Source organism: Trichoderma aggressivum (genome assembly GCF_033847375.1).
Source record: "Trichoderma aggressivum f. europaeum strain CBS 100526 chromosome Unknown scaffold_007, whole genome shotgun sequence".
Classification (NCBI taxonomy): Eukaryota; Fungi; Ascomycota; class Sordariomycetes; order Hypocreales; family Hypocreaceae; genus Trichoderma; species Trichoderma aggressivum.
Window position 1 is genome coordinate 363,942 of NW_026946373.1, and position 15,147 is coordinate 379,088.

The following is a 15,147-nucleotide window of genomic DNA, read 5'->3' on the forward strand; positions in this document are numbered from 1 at the left end:
AGAACACGAATTTGGAAGATTCCGCCCACGTACACTACCAAAAACATCTCTCATCTCATCTCCTCTCCGACTGTGGCGCTTCGATCCTTCTCCTCAACATGAGCCGTGTCGAGGCTCTTTGAGCCAGACTCCTCGTTTGGTGTCATAGTCGTGCCTTCAGAGTTCTCGACGGCATGCTGGTGCTGCTCCCACGTCTCGGAAGGCACCCAGGTGGCGGACTTGCGAGCATTGGACACCTCGCTGTAGAGCTGGTCGACTTGCTCCAAGCTGAGGCCCTTGGTCTCGTAGATGAAGAACCAGACGTGGGCGATGCAGAGGAAGCAGGCGCCGAACCAGACGAAGAAGATCTTGGACTGCAGGTTGGCGAAGCCCGTGCCGTAGTTGACGAGGTAAGGGGTTGAGTAGGCAATGGCCCAGTTGAGCAGCCAGTTGGTGGCGGTGGTCATACTGAGCGACTTGGCGCGGGTGGTGAGGGGGAAGATCTCGCCGGTGACGACCCAGGCGAGGGGGCCCCAGGTGGAGGCGAAGAAGAAGATGAAGATGCAGACGAAGGCGACGGCGGTCTGCTGGCCGGCGAGGTTCTTGACGAAGATGTCGCCGTTGTCGCGCTGGCCGGTGGACACGGTGCCGCAGACTGCGACGATGAGCTGCGAGACACACATGCCGACGGCGCCGGCGAGGAGGAGAGGGCGGCGGCCCCAGCGGTCGATGGCGAGGAGGCCGGGGATGGTGGAGGCGACGTTGATGGCGGAGGTGATCATGGAGATTGTGAAGCCGCTGGAGACGCCCGAGTTCTGGAAGTAGCGCGTGCCGTAGTAGAAGATGAAGTTGATGCCCGTCAGCTGCTGCAAGGCCTGGAGGGCCATGCCGGTGAACTGACGCTTGAGGATGGGCGGGCGGAAGCAGTCGAGGTAGGTGGCCTTGCTGAGGCCGGTTTCGTACTCGAGGTTGGCCCTGATCTCGCTGAGCTCGGCGGCGACGGCCGGGTGCTCGGCGGCCAGGCGGCGGATGCGGGAGAGGGCGGCGGTGGCCTTGTCGAGCTTGCCGGAGCGGACCAGGTAGCGGGGGGTCTCGGGCAGGAAGATCATGCCGAGGAAGAGGATGAGGGACCAGGCGAACTGGACGGCGATGGGGATGCGGTAGCTGCCGGAGTCGGGGCGGTTGGAGGTTGCGTTGTTGACGACGGCGGCGAGGAGGAGGCCGATTGTGATGGCGAGTTGGTAGGCGCCGACGATGGCGCCGCGGATCCATTTGGGAGCTGTTTCGGACTGGTAGAGGGGGACTGGTTGACGATGCTCTGTCAGAGAAGAAGACGATGATGATGGTTGATGTAAAGGAGGATGATGAGGATGACTTACTCAGGGCAGAGATCAAACCGACGCCGAAGCCGGCAAAGAACCGACCGGCGAGGAACATGGGGATGGCGGCGGCAATGGTTTGCAGGACGACGCCCAGGTTGAAGACCCAGGTCGAGATCATCAGGGCAGGGCGGCGGCCGAAGAAGTCTGCCAGCAGCGGGGAGGCGAGGGCGCCGAAGAAGGTGCCCGCGGAGAGGATGGACACGATGGACGACTCTTGCGAGGTTGTGATGTCGAGGGCGCCGCTGGCGTTGCGGTAGCCGGTGCTGAAGAGGTCTTTCCAGTATGGCATGGCCATGATGCCGCTGATAGTGCCGGTGTCGTATCTGGAGACGTGTTGGCAAGGCGAAGTCAAGATGGACTTGTATGATGTGGAGGAGATTTGCTGGACTTACCCGTAGAGGACACCGCCAAAGGCGACGAAGAAGCCCATTGCGATGGCGGGCCATGAGGCGCCGGCTTCATCGTCGGGCTTGGGTATCTTTACTTTATCAAGCACACCCATTGTGGTGGAAGCAGTGTTACTGAAGATGAGGTATGGGAATATGGACTCTGGGTAGGTCGATGTATAACCTCGAGCAGGAGCCTGGGGAGCCTCGTGGAAGATTGTGGGAATAGAAAAGAGCAGTCAAGACTCGAGTCCAACCGACGAAGAGGATACGGCAGACCTTTTATAGTTTACAATACACCAAAAAGCTACTTTTACGCCCAAGGGGACTTTTCCATCGTGTGCGTCAGGAGGCCACTGCTTGGGTTCTGGGGCGAAAGCAAAAACTAGCCCACACCGATGGGGTATGCCGCAAACCTAATGATTCCTTCCGAAGCCATACACTTACATCGTGATTGGCAATACATGTAGCAAGACGTTCCTCCTGGAGGAGTGGAGCGTGGGTTAACTTGCCCCGGGGGGGTTCGAAGCTGAAGCTATTTGTTCTACGATTTGTGGGGGAAGTTTGCGGAGAAGAGGCCAAACCAGGCGTCTAGTCCAGCCCCGAACGGGTCAAGTTGTTTTTCTTTTAGGAACTCGGGAGCTGGGGAAAAGAAGAAAAACCTGGAGATGACCATGGAGGGGATGCTCTGGGGTGGTTTGTTTGTGCAAGGGGGTAGAAAAGGGCCGTAAAGGGGGTGAGGATGGGACTCTGGAATAAGCCGTGGGTTGAGGCTTTTGGTGGCGGGCGAGGCTGGCGTGGCGCTTTGGAAGCCGTTTCTAGTTTTTTTTTTTTCGGATTGTACTCATTGGATAGATTGTGTTTTGGAAGATTTACAAATGGAGAGTATGTCGAGTGACTCTTTCGCAAGGTTCAGGTTGAAGGCCTCATGAGGGCAACATGACTCCTTGTTTGGTTTTCGAGGGGGACCATCTACATCTACATCTACATTGCAGCCACTTTGTTTTCTCTGTGGAGTAGAGAAATTGACGATCTAGATGGTTTCTGGGGGACACGCCGCAAGGGAGATTCTCAAGCTACGTTGGTGTAAGTCTGGCTCCGGCATGGAACATGTAACAGTGCGCATATGGGGCTATCCATACGGTACTGGCAACAAGCCGACGAGGCAAAACAGCCACACCAGTTTATAATTTTGCTTCAACGCCGAGAGCGGAAATGGAATTCAACTTGTTTTGGAACGTTTGAATAATGAATTGAGGAAATATCTTTCCAATTTTTTCTTGCTATAATCCAATAGCGTCTGAAAGGGTCCGGTCCGCGCTCACGAATCACCAAGGCGGAGGAAGTGTTGTACTGTGTGCCGTATTTGTGTAAGCCATTCCCGAGTTCGGGATTCACAGAGTCAGCCACGGACAAGGCCGTTTCGCATAGCTCCGCGTGATTCAAACAGCTGCTTCGTTAATTTGTCATTAGGGTAGATTCAGTCTGCTTCCAGAGACTTTCAACGTGGCTGAGGACAAGTTTCTCTTTTCTTGGGTATCATGTTGTCGGGGCTCTGATGCTTTGCTGAAGTTTGATAGGCAAATGTGGGGGGCACTCGGCACTTTGAAGTAGAAGCATCATAGAAAGCCATTTGCAAGATCCACGCTAGACTTTCTCCCAAAAGGGGGACTTTTATAGCCTCTTGACAGAACTCCACCATCTTCAGTCCCGGCGCCAGAGCCTTTCGTAGTGGCTCCACTCGTCAAAGGCTAGAGCTCGAGCACTAGATCCCGTGTTTGGGGAAGTATTTGAGCGGAGTTGAGAATCTCAGGGCTTGTTTCCAGCTTCTCGGGAGATTTGGAAGCGAGGAGAAGTTGATTGTCATGTGAGCATGGAAAGTTGGCCTGTGAAGCTGCCAAGGGGTGATTCAACTGGTGAATGTGTACGAAGCTCTTACACATACATGATACATGATACATGGCTGTAACTCTAACACAGCCAACATCGTTATCTTGAGTGGCTTGTGATATTGGCTTTCCACAGTCGGGCCGTGACCGAATTCAGTGCGCAGATTTCCCATGCTACGTACATGTACCCTGATAGATGAGATGTAGAGCCTAAGTTGTATTGTGCCGTGGACGTCCAAACCGATCCTGCCGGGCAACAGTGTACATAGGAACTCGATGTTAACCTAGCATACAGTGCGGATGGGTTTGATGGCTGAAGCATGGCATCTCCAGCTCCGACTCCGTGGATCTGTATTCCCACAATCTGCGTCCAGGGAGTCGGAAAGATGCCGTAGAAGCGATTTGAGATGGGTTATGGTAACATCAAAACCACCCTTGTGCATATGGATTTCAGTGTAAGCTGCTGAACCGCTGTCAAAGAGTGCATGTGGACATGCCGCCGCCACATGCCCATTTGCAGGGTAAGATGTGAGCGGATATCCGGCCAAGCCTACATAGATTTGCCAATGCCACCATGGATGAAAGAAAACTTCATATTGTTTGGCATGAAGATCTTGATTTGCCTGGTAGATGAACTAGTTGGTCAATAGGTAGTGCATATTGTTGACAAATCATATAAATTAAGTCCGTAGCCCTTGGTGCAGGCAACTTCACCGCCACACATTAATATCTGTATTCCCGTAGTCATGCGGGGTATTGTGACTTGAAGCTGGATTCAAGAATCTCTCGTTCCAGAAAGCCTCAACCTTGCACAACTCTGGACGGGACAATATTATCTCGGGGCTCAGATCGAGATGCGCCTCACCCCTTTTCTGGCTTTAGCCATTGCGAGTGCCGTAAAGCTGGCGCACGCTACAGAGCATGCGGTGAAAGGAGGCCAGCCCATTATAATCGATACAGATCTATTCAGCGACGTCGACGACGTGGGCGCGTTGACAATTGCGAATGTTTTACACAACTGTGGCTTGGCCAATCTGCGAGGGATTGTGATTAATACGCCATCTCAGTACGGGCCATTGGCGGCAAGTGTAAGTGAATGCGTGCGCTCATACGAAAGCCAATGCCAAAGAGGACTGTTACTAACCATCCCTTGTCTTCAGTCCCTTTCTACTTATTTCGGCAATGATGTCCCCATCGCCGCCTTTCGGCCAGTTACGAATGATACATTCTTCGACAACTACTTCTATTTGTTAGTATTCCTCAGATGATACAGCTGGTGATGTATGGGCCACCACCTAATTGTTCCAGATATGGCGAGTATGCCAGCAAATTAGCATATAATTGGCCTCGCAAGATTCAAACAGCGGATTCCACCCCAACCCCAGTAGAGCTCTACCGTAAACTTTTGAGTTCTGCTGATGACGGAAGCATCCACATCATCTCCATCGGCTTTCTCACCAATCTTGCCCATCTTCTCCGATCCAAAGCAGATCATATAAGCCACTTATCCGGCTCGCAGCTTATTTCCGCCAAAGTGAGCGAGCTGGTCGTGATGGGTGGGCAATACCCTTCTGGCTGGGAGTACAACTTTGGTGGTGAAGATCCGGACAGCACGGCATATGTCGTTCAACACTGGCCAAAGAATGTCAATGTCACTTACTCAGGTGGTGAACTGGGTGGTGACATCTTCTCTGGTCAACACCTTGCACAGCGCTGCCCTCCTGATTCTCCAGTCTTGAGCTCCTACCAATGGTACGTGGGCCGCGGCTCTACGGTTCGTTCGTCGTGGGATCCGATTACGATGTTGTATGGAATTTTGGGCCTTGAATGGGTTTCGAAAATAGGTGTTCGACCGATGCTTGCGTATGCAAACGACTTTGGGTATAACACCATCACTGCGGCGAACGGATCGAATGCGTGGGTGAATGATACGACGGTAACTAATCAGCATTGGTTACGACTGGCTAAAGGAGTGACAAATCACAGCATGGCAGGGCTGCTTGATGAATTCTACGCGCATGACCCATCTATTCGAAGTTGCTTTCGGTATGGGGTACTCTCAGAGAATTTTGACAAAGTATGATGGATCGTTTTCCTTTCGTTTACAGTAGAATTCTTGACGATAGACTTGATCAAATGTCACAAGTTGTTTCCAAGTTTCGCTTAGTTATTAATCAGAGGAAAGCTACCCCATCAATTTAAACAGTGTATGTTCATTACATCGTAAATCACATTAAGAGACATGTTCTTCCATCTCACTTTCTTGGAGCCCGGCCGTTGTAGTCAACCCCTGCCTTTGCCGTGTAGTTGGCGAAGCAGTCATAGTCAAAGTCAATCTCGCTAATTCGTTTCTGGAGGATTGATACGACGTGGTCGAAAGAACAAAGTCCATCGGCATTCCTTGGACATCCATGATAAGAATCCGAGATGGGGACAACGGCATCATTACTGTGCATAACACGATCAGCACTCGACATAACACTTATTCGAGTCTGACTACTCACACTAAGAATCGAATCTGTCGTGTAGGCATATGCGCAGGGCATTCCAAGATCTGGGTAGTGAAGTGAGTGGCAAAAGGCACAATTTTGCTGGCGACAAACGTGTTTCGCTTTTGGTTACCGGATAGACTCAATGGCGGGCCTTGGAATAGCGCAGTCAGGTTGAATGCAGTGAGAGTGTCGAGAACGACGACCTCATGGGTCGCATCGGCATAGATGGACTGGTTCAGCGGGAAATATGCTTTGTTGTCGTCGTAGGTAAGATTCAAGGCGGAGTCAGCAGCAGGAAATGAATGCGTGAAACGAGCGACGAATTCTTGGAGGTAGCCTTTGCCTTGGGCGGCGGCAACTGGGGAACCGGGGCCATTGTTATAGTAGAAGGACTAATCGTGTCAATAAAAGAAGTATTACGGGAGACTTCAATAGGCTCACTAAATCATAGTAGTATTCGTAGTTGAGGAAGTCTTCTTCGGTGAAAAGGTTACAGAAAGCCGAGTATCCTAGGGCATGAGTTTCGTAAGAGCACAGCTGAAGCATGGCAATGGCATCAGTAGCAGTCAGATTCAGGCCAAAGATCTATATGGTTCATTCACGATTAGCGGTTACTAATGATCCAAGAGTGATGTTTTGACGCACTTGAGACTGCAAACGAGCAATCGTGCTGTTAAAGGCATTCAAAGCAAACTCCGTTGCCACTGTAGACCCAATGCTTCCGCGGCTTGCGATGTTGGAGTTGTTGCACACTTCGTATGGAGCACCCGAGTTGTTAAGACCAGGGGACTCTACGAGAATCTCAATGTTGACTTGATCCAAGTACTCGGGCGCTCCGAAGAACCCAGCGGCAAAGTTCTCAGCAGTCTTGACCATGCGGTCCTGAGATTCGGTGCGGAAGACGGGAATCGTGTTGGTGGCGGTGAAGTTGTTCAGAAGGTGGCCGTACAACTGACGATACGCCACTCCTAGGTTGAAGTTTTGACTGCGGCCAAAGGGAGTGAGCAGCTCCGCGCCGAGCTTATAAGTCCAGTCGGAAAGGAAAGAGAGCTCTCCCGTGACATTGAATCCTTTTGCCTGAGTCGCATTGTGAACTTTTTGGGCAAAGGTAGCTGGAGCGGCGCCGCTGGTGGGATATCGGGCACCGTGACGGTAAAGAAGATGAAGCTGGACAATGTTACAGCCGTCGGGAATGAGTGGACTCGCATCAGGAAGGCCGTAATCCGCAGAGGAAACGGAATACCAAGGAGAAAGATTGCCCCAGTATTTGGTAATATCGATTTTCCTGTCGAACTTGCTCGCTCCCCAAGGCTGCGGTGCAACAAGCGGGAAACTGTCTGAAGGTCCATGATTATAAGGATAGATGGGAGCAGTTTCAATAGCAGCGGGTTCCTCTCCCGTGGGCGTGGGGCCCGGATATCCTACTTTGGACTCTTGCGGAAATAACTTGGAGTTGACGTGTGCTTACATGTGGTGGCAATTATCAGCACTTTGTTTGCATTGACAGCTGTGTGGATGGGAGTACATGTAGAGTAAAAACTTACTACCAGTAGGGGGGTAGGCGTTTGAAGCAACGGCGCCGGCAATGGATGAAGCTTCAATGACTGTGTTGAGAGTCCTTGCAGAGCCAGCCTCGGCGAGCAATGCAAGTAGAAGCGCAGAAGCGAGAGTATTGGAATGCATTTTTGTCGCCTATTGCGGACAATTTACAATGAGTCTACTCTGGTAATTGCTGAGAGTTTGCCGATTGATTACATTCAGACACAGCAAGCCAGAACGATACCGCAATATTCTATTATATACTACGAGGTTCAATACTCTTGAACCGTTTATTGACCGATCCGTTGACCGAAGATCTCGACATCATACACCAATGAGGCAATAGACTGATGGCACGTTGTAAGAGATGTATAAAATGCGGTATAGCTTGGAGGGAAGTAGCCGCCAAACCAGGGAGTGGCAGATCGAATTCGAGGGCCGGAATCATGAGCTGCCACTGTCTTTCCTGTGGGCTGGAGATCCATCGAACATCACGCAATTACTGGTTCTAGCTGTCACTATTCACAGGGGTCTTGCCGATTCAGCCGAAGATCCACTACCATGATCTCAATTCAGCATCAGACACGGAATAACAGGATTAAATCGCCGTATCACTTATATACCAGAAATTCCGTGTTTTACCGAGAAGGATTCTCGATGTTGGTTCCTGCAGAAAGAATGTGCTCACCAACTATTGAAGGCTATGTGGTCGGATAAAAGTCCTTGACTACATATATTGTGTCTGCTCCTCAGCCTCATTGCAATCCTTTCCAACCTCCATAGGCGTCAGTGATTAATAGCTAGGGATTATGATGCGGCATTTTGTTGATACTTTGGAACATTGACCCAAGTCGCGCTCACAGCTTCCTCGTTGACAATACATTTTTGACCTTGGACAATGTCAAAGTTGGGACTTTTATTGTTAGACGAGTTTCGTATACTGCGAGAAATATCTATACCAGTGGAAACCGCAGGACTTGGATCATGGTTATACGAGAATGAGCAGAAGAAAAGGACTAACAGCGGTGAAATGTCTGAGTCTCGGAGAAGGCGTCTAGATGAACGTGTGGAGGCTTCACAGCAGAAGCAAGAGAAGCTGGCAAAGTCGAACTTCTGGGACGCCACCAGAGTACATTATCAAAAGCCACGTAATGTAAGTTTTTTTAAACACAATTGCTTTTTTATTTACATTTCCTCTCCTATCAATCACATTTGAACTGGTAGAGGTAGTCGTAACTAAGCTACCTACCTAGCTGTCATTCAATTTAGAACAGCTTAGGTATCCAACGACATGCTGACTTTTTTTTCTCTCTCGTGAGAATGCACGGCAGAAAGGATTGCGGGTGCATGAATATGGATGGAATAAACACGACAAACGCCTTTTTTGTTTTCACTCTTGATCATTTAAACCCCGTTTGCCTTTTGCTCCAGAATAGATATGATACTGGGTGTCTCTTGAGGAGCGGCGGCAACCGGCTTCAGCAGCGGGCTAGTTGGCCGACTTGTGAGGAACTGTAGAGATGATGGTTAGCCATTAAGTGGTTTCTTCCTGCTGCTGTTGGAGAGAGAGGAAAAACTTACATTGCTTGCCGCGCTTAGCATGGCGAAGAGCGAGCTTTGTACCACATCTTCGTGGATACCAACACCCCAGACGGTCTGATTGCTGCCCGTAGGCTTGCACTCGATATATGAGGCGGCCTTGACACCTCGGCCCTCACCGATGGCATGTTCTTTGTAGTCGTGAACGTCGAGATCAATGCCGACTTGTTTGAGGGCGGCCGCCATACTAGAGATCGGTCCATTGCCCCGGCCACTGACCTTGATCTCTTGGCCATCCAGGAGGATGACACCATCGAAGATACGGACCAGGCTCTTCGTATCCTGGGTTCTGCCAGATGCAGAAGGCATAGGAGACTGCGATCGGTCGGGGCTGATGCTGTAGTCGACAAGGCTCAGGCGGTGGTTCTCGCGGAGGAAGTAAGTCGTCTCAAAGAGATTGGTAATCTCGTCAGCCAGAAGCTCGCGGTCGAGTTCCTCGGCGCGTCTCTGGACAATTTTGGAGAAGGCAACCTGGAGACCGCGGGGGAGGTCGAGCTCCAGTTTGGCACGCAGAATAAAAGCACTTCCGCCCTTTCCAGACTGTGAGTTGACGCGGATGATGGCTTCGTAATTGCGTCCGATGTCCTGGGGATCCAGTGGCAGGTAGGGCATCCCGAGCCACGGATCTTCGTGGGAATAGCCCAGGCTCTGGCGGTTCTGGAATCCTTTCTTGATGGCGTCTTGATGGCTGCCCGAGAAGGCTGCGCATACGAGACTGCCGCCGTAGGGAGCGCGCTGGTGGACGGGGATCTTGGTGCAGGATTCGACTACCTCAATGACTGAGTTGAGATCAGAGAAATCAATTAGCGGGCTCACGCCTTGTGTGTAAAGGTTCAGAGCCAAGGTGACGAGATCGACGTTGCCCGTTCTCTCTCCGTTGCTGCAAAAGGGTCAGCACCGTCCCGTAATCGCAAAGACAAAAGCAACAAAGGTAGTACGAACCCAAACAAGCAGCCCTCGACACGATCGGCCCCTGCCATCTGGCCTAGTTCTGCTGCTGCGATACCTGTACCACGTTAGCACCGCACCGCACTGCACCGGCAGAAGTGGATATACTAACTGCATCCGCGATCGTTGTGAGGATGCAGAGACACGCACACACTCTCCCTGTCTCCAATGTTGGTGCTGAAATGCTCCACCAAGTCTGCGTAAACGTTGGGGGTTGACAGCTCGACTGTGGCAGGCAGGTTGAAGATGATTTGGTCTCCAACTGCTCCATTGGGGCCCCAGGCAGCCTTGACTGCGCGACACACTCTCAGAGCATAATCAGGATCGGTGTCGGAGAAGCACTCGGGCGAGAATTCGAACTGCCAGTTGGTTCCAGAAGCCTCGGGATTGTCCTTGGTCAGAGACCTGACGAGCTTGGTGCATTCGACGGCAAGCTCCAGGGTCTGCTCTTCGGTGTAGCCAAAGACGACCTGGCGGAAGCACTCGCTGGTGGCGAGATAGATGTGGATGATGGCATTCTTGGCCCCGCGGACGGACTCTACGGTTCTTCGAATCAGATCAGGTCGGCAGGGCGAGAGAACCTGCAGGAAGACGTCGTCGGGCACGGCGCCGGGGGTTTCGATCAGGCGGCGGGTGAAGTCGAAGTCGATCTGGGACGCGGAGGGGAAAGAGACCTCGATCTCCTTGTAGCCAAGGGCACACAGCATCTTGAAGTAGCGCCACTTTTCCTCTCCGTTCTGTTTGGAGACCAGCCCATCCATGTCAGCGATCGCTGTCGCACAAAGTATTTGACGTCGGTTCGCGGAAGAAGACGTAGACGTAGACGTACCATTGGATCGGGCAGACTCTGGTTGCCATCGCGGAGGCACGAGCTTCGGAGGATATCAGCAACGAAAGTCGAAAGAAACTGTAGGTGTCTGAAACATACGACAGCCAGCGAGGAGCCTTTTCGATGACCTTGTCAGGCCATTGTCGGTTGGGCAGACGCAGCGGCTAGGCACGGTCAGTTGACGGTTGACAATCGATCGGCATGTGATGGAGCTTGCCTTGAACGCCTTGTACTTTTTCGACGGTTCCTTGAGCCTGTAGATGACGGATTGTTAGCTCTGCAATGCGTCGAGATGGCCAATTGATCAGCTTCAGGCGACAATGACGTTGGATGGACCTACATGGGCATCTTGACCTGTGGCGGGGGTGGTTGATGGCGAGGGCGAGAGGGAGAGAGGAAATTGATTGCCTGTTCCAATTGCCAGCAGAAACGTTGGAAATAAATAAATAAAACAAAATCTGGGGTAAAGAGGCTTGGAAAGAATCCGAGTGACGCAGAAGCAGAAAATGGCGTTTGGAGGCGAATTATTTCAAAATCGCAAGCCGCAGTCACTCGGATTTGGGTGGCCCCACTGACGTCTGCAGGCTCCGACTTCGGACGCTGAAGAGACGCTGAAGAAGACGCTGAAGAGACGATTTTACAGTGGAGGAGCTACGGCGGGAAGTCGTACTCGTAAGCTTATATGCATGGATCAGCGATTGGGATGCGATGCGACGCTCCACCGCCAGCGGGAAAACAGTCACCTAAAGATGACTACATATACAAGTTCGGGGGTTAATTCTTGATTCATCCATTCACTCTTCGACTCATTGGCAAGGCTGCGCGTGTGTGTTTCCAAGGCAGCGAGCGCCCTTTGCGTGTGTTTCATCAGCTTTCGGCACGTTCGGCTTTGCAACCAACTTGTTGCAATGGATGTCTCTTGTTTGGCGCCAGTAAAAGGAAAGTTGAAGCAACGCAAAGTAAAGTAAAGGGCGTCGCTAACACAACGTGTCGTCGCCTACGGAGGTATTTTTAATTTATTCTCATTCCTCCAACTTGTACATGTATTTCCAAAGGGCGCTTTTGACGCATACAGTACGAGTACATGCCCGTACTCGTACACAACCAACCCCATCAGCTCACCGCACAATAACATGCCATTGACATCCATGCGGATAGTAATACTTGGTGCATGATTGAGCTGGCTGATGGGAACAAAAGAGCCTCTACGGCGGGTTGACTCAGCATTCAGCCGTCTCTCGATTGCTACCCATCAGACACTCACCCCTGCTTCATTACTGCATAGGTAGTCAATCCGTCGAGCGTATCAATACCAGGATATTACGGAGTATTTATGTAATTTGTGATGCCTCCTGTGATGATACTGCCGGCCTTGTGCCAAGTATTACCGGAGGGTTGATGAGTAAGCAGGGCTGAGCTAGTCCCCCGCCTCTTCTGCGAGTACTGGAGGGGAGGTTTTATAACCTGTATCTTATACCAAGCCCATATCGTTTTGTCTATATAAATTACTATCAGTTAATAAAAACATCCGCATACTTTATACCTCAGAATAAACTTGAAAATCAGAGATCCTCTAGTACGAAAGGCGGTGGCCTAGTTGGGGCTGCTTATTATGTACCTAGTTAACCCGCCGTGAAGATGCATTTAATACTCCGAGACATGGGCATTATCATGACGCATGTCAGCCTGACATTTGATCTTATCCAACTGCAGGACACTAGCCTCCATTTCATCTCATGCATACTCGTTCGTACCCAAGCTTTCGTCCCTCGTCTGGTGAATCCATGTAAAAACTATTCTAAACTCGTATGCTATCAATGTCTATATGCCAATCTATGCCCCAATCAATAATCCCATGGTTGACGAATCGGGCAAGTCGGCATTCCCAATCTGAAGCTCGCCATGCTCATGTCTAAACAGCAATCATTAAGCGCTCTATGCCGGTTTTTTGTACAAGAATCGCAACCTCCATCGCATCGTCTTGACCAATCTGAGTCTTCAAGGATCTCATCTTATTTTCGATATAATTCCCCTTTTCTGATGGTGAGAATCAGGGCTGGGAACTCAACATTAGCCACACATTTTACAGAATTGTGTAATAGGTACTGTTCTACTTACTACAAATGCCGGCAGCGACAAACATGACGCCGGCAAAGACTTGTACGTTGATGAAACCATCCGTACCCGACTTTCTCAAGCTAAGGCCAATCGCCTCCGCAAACGTATAAGGGAGTGCCAACGTGAGGATCGAGAGAGATATCGCTGCATATCGAATGTTAGAATCTCATGCTTCACTTCGCCCTTCTAAAGGCTCTTCACACTTACCGGCAGGCATCAGCTTTAAGCCAAAGATTGACGCGGCCATGACCACAAACGTGGCCCACAAGAGGCTGGGAAACATGCCGAGCAAGGCGTATACCATCAAGCCCCCATATGATTTGCCACCAAATATCCAAATGAAGAACGTAATCAGGGCGGAAAAGAATGTGCCCAACATGGTAACTCTGATGGTGCCAAACCTATCACATAGGAAGCCAATGAGTGGGCGACCAATACCAGTCGATACTAATAGAGCAAAGATGTCAGTGCCATGGGTTTAACAGCAAAACAGGGAAAACTTTCCACGTACAGTTGAACATGGCAGACGCAAGAGAGCCTTGTTGTGCCGAAAAGCCAACCTGTTGAGCGTATGCCGAAAGAGAAAAGACCACAACAACGTAGCCCAGACTAGCCAACCATAGCCAGCCAAGAAAGAGCCAAAAGTCAACCATTTTGAAGAATTTCCACTCCAAAATCTTATCTGCCTTGGGAGTTTTGACATGTTCCTTGAGAAGCAGAGCAGAGATTGTTATCACAACAAAGCAGATAATGGCCATAATTCTAAAAGTCCAAGCAATGCCCAGCCTCTGAATCATTGCATTCGCAGCCAAGGAATAGGTCAGGCCGCCAAAGCCCGTGCCGCCGGTTGCGATACCATTTGCGAGAGATCGCCGTTTCTTGAACCACTGAGGAACCAAGCTGGCTGTTCCGGTGAAGCATATTCCCATACCGATGCCGTAGCAGACGCCTTGGCTGAGGATGAGTTGCCATATGGTTTTCGAGAAGGATGCGGCAATGTAGCCACCCCTACCGGTTCAAATTAGTAGGATGTATCATACCCTTTATATTGTCTGGCGATCGAACGTACGAGATGAATATCCCTCCGACTATGACGGTAATCTGAACACCCGCTTTGCGATGCAATATGGTCGATACCGGCGGGACGATAAAAGCTAAGTTTTAAACCATCAGATGTTGTTATGCAAATCAGTATATTAATTGGTAAAGATTCGTACCGATCGAAAAGCAGAGACCTCCGATAAAGGCGAATTGTAAAGGAGTAGCTCCCGGATAGGTGTTGCTTTTTAGATAGAATGCTAAAAATACACCAAACATCTAAAGACGCTTTGTTAGTAAGAGTCTCTCCATGTACTTCATCTACATATAAATTAAGCACCTACAGAATTTATTCCAAATGAATGGGCCAATATTAGGCAGACGGCTGCCACAATGACCCTACGCGCATGGTTTTGTAAGCGACTAATGGAAATGCGTATGACGCCCATAAAAACTTACCAGCCATACCCGCCCTCCTTCATCTCCTCCTCCGCCTGGGAGGGTTTCTCGGTATTCATCTGTCCATTTTGAGAACTCAACTCTGTAAAATCGCCTTCGTCGGAGCTTTGTATTACACCAGACGGTGTCTCGAAATCTTTCTCAGAGGCCATCCTTTTGAGGCAATGCCTTTGCATTGATCGTTGTAGGCGGCACACGAGACAAGGACGGATGATTGGAGCGCATGTCTGAGACCTCCTCCGTCACATCCTTTTCCTTTATACACTGATACAATCGGCTCACATCATCGTACTGATGCGTCCCTGGCATATCTCCGCGACCATTTCCACATTGGCCAACCTCCAACTCTATCGCAGGCCAATTAGCTTTGAAGAATAACCCCGGCCGACCATGAACCAATTAGATCAAGCGGTTATCTCCTACGAAATGGCTGCTGTCCAATCGGGGAAGCGTCTTATTTCCTAACTATCCCCACCATCCCCGGCCCCA

At 50.5% G+C, this 15,147-nt stretch overlaps 5 protein-coding genes across 5 annotated transcripts; 1 reads left to right on the forward strand and 4 right to left on the reverse strand.

Moving 5' to 3' along the window:
• Positions 1-50: 50 nt before the first annotated feature.
• Positions 51-1,863, reverse strand: Triagg1_2668 (uncharacterized protein; the record flags this gene model as incomplete). The annotated part of the gene is made up of 3 exons (XM_062896874.1): positions 51-1,297; positions 1,359-1,684; positions 1,754-1,863. The coding sequence occupies 3 exons, from the start codon at positions 1,861-1,863 to the stop codon at positions 51-53; spliced, it is 1,683 nt and encodes a 560-aa protein (XP_062758285.1).
• A 2,627-nt stretch (positions 1,864-4,490) lies between these two features.
• On the forward strand, positions 4,491-5,719 carry Triagg1_2669 (uncharacterized protein; the record flags this gene model as incomplete). Its single annotated transcript, XM_062896876.1, has 3 exons — positions 4,491-4,724; positions 4,797-4,885; positions 4,945-5,719. The coding sequence occupies 3 exons, from the start codon at positions 4,491-4,493 to the stop codon at positions 5,717-5,719; spliced, it is 1,098 nt and encodes a 365-aa protein (XP_062758286.1).
• A 172-nt stretch (positions 5,720-5,891) lies between these two features.
• Triagg1_2670 (uncharacterized protein) lies at positions 5,892-7,811 on the reverse strand (the record flags this gene model as incomplete). The annotated part of the gene is made up of 5 exons (XM_062896877.1): positions 5,892-6,084; positions 6,141-6,520; positions 6,570-6,713; positions 6,774-7,591; positions 7,673-7,811. The coding sequence occupies 5 exons, from the start codon at positions 7,809-7,811 to the stop codon at positions 5,892-5,894; spliced, it is 1,674 nt and encodes a 557-aa protein (XP_062758287.1).
• Positions 7,812-9,071: 1,260 nt separating this feature from the next.
• On the reverse strand, positions 9,072-11,391 carry Triagg1_2671 (uncharacterized protein; the record flags this gene model as incomplete). Its single annotated transcript, XM_062896878.1, has 6 exons — positions 9,072-9,179; positions 9,249-10,146; positions 10,209-10,272; positions 10,327-10,986; positions 11,143-11,297; positions 11,384-11,391. 6 exons carry the CDS (start codon positions 11,389-11,391, stop codon positions 9,072-9,074), a joined length of 1,893 nt encoding a protein of 630 aa, XP_062758288.1.
• A 1,664-nt stretch (positions 11,392-13,055) lies between these two features.
• Triagg1_2672 (uncharacterized protein) lies at positions 13,056-14,810 on the reverse strand (the record flags this gene model as incomplete). The annotated part of the gene is made up of 7 exons (XM_062896879.1): positions 13,056-13,099; positions 13,162-13,305; positions 13,369-13,608; positions 13,673-14,169; positions 14,231-14,315; positions 14,379-14,443; positions 14,659-14,810. 7 exons carry the CDS (start codon positions 14,808-14,810, stop codon positions 13,056-13,058), a joined length of 1,227 nt encoding a protein of 408 aa, XP_062758289.1.
• Between the last annotated feature and the right edge of the window lie 337 nt (positions 14,811-15,147).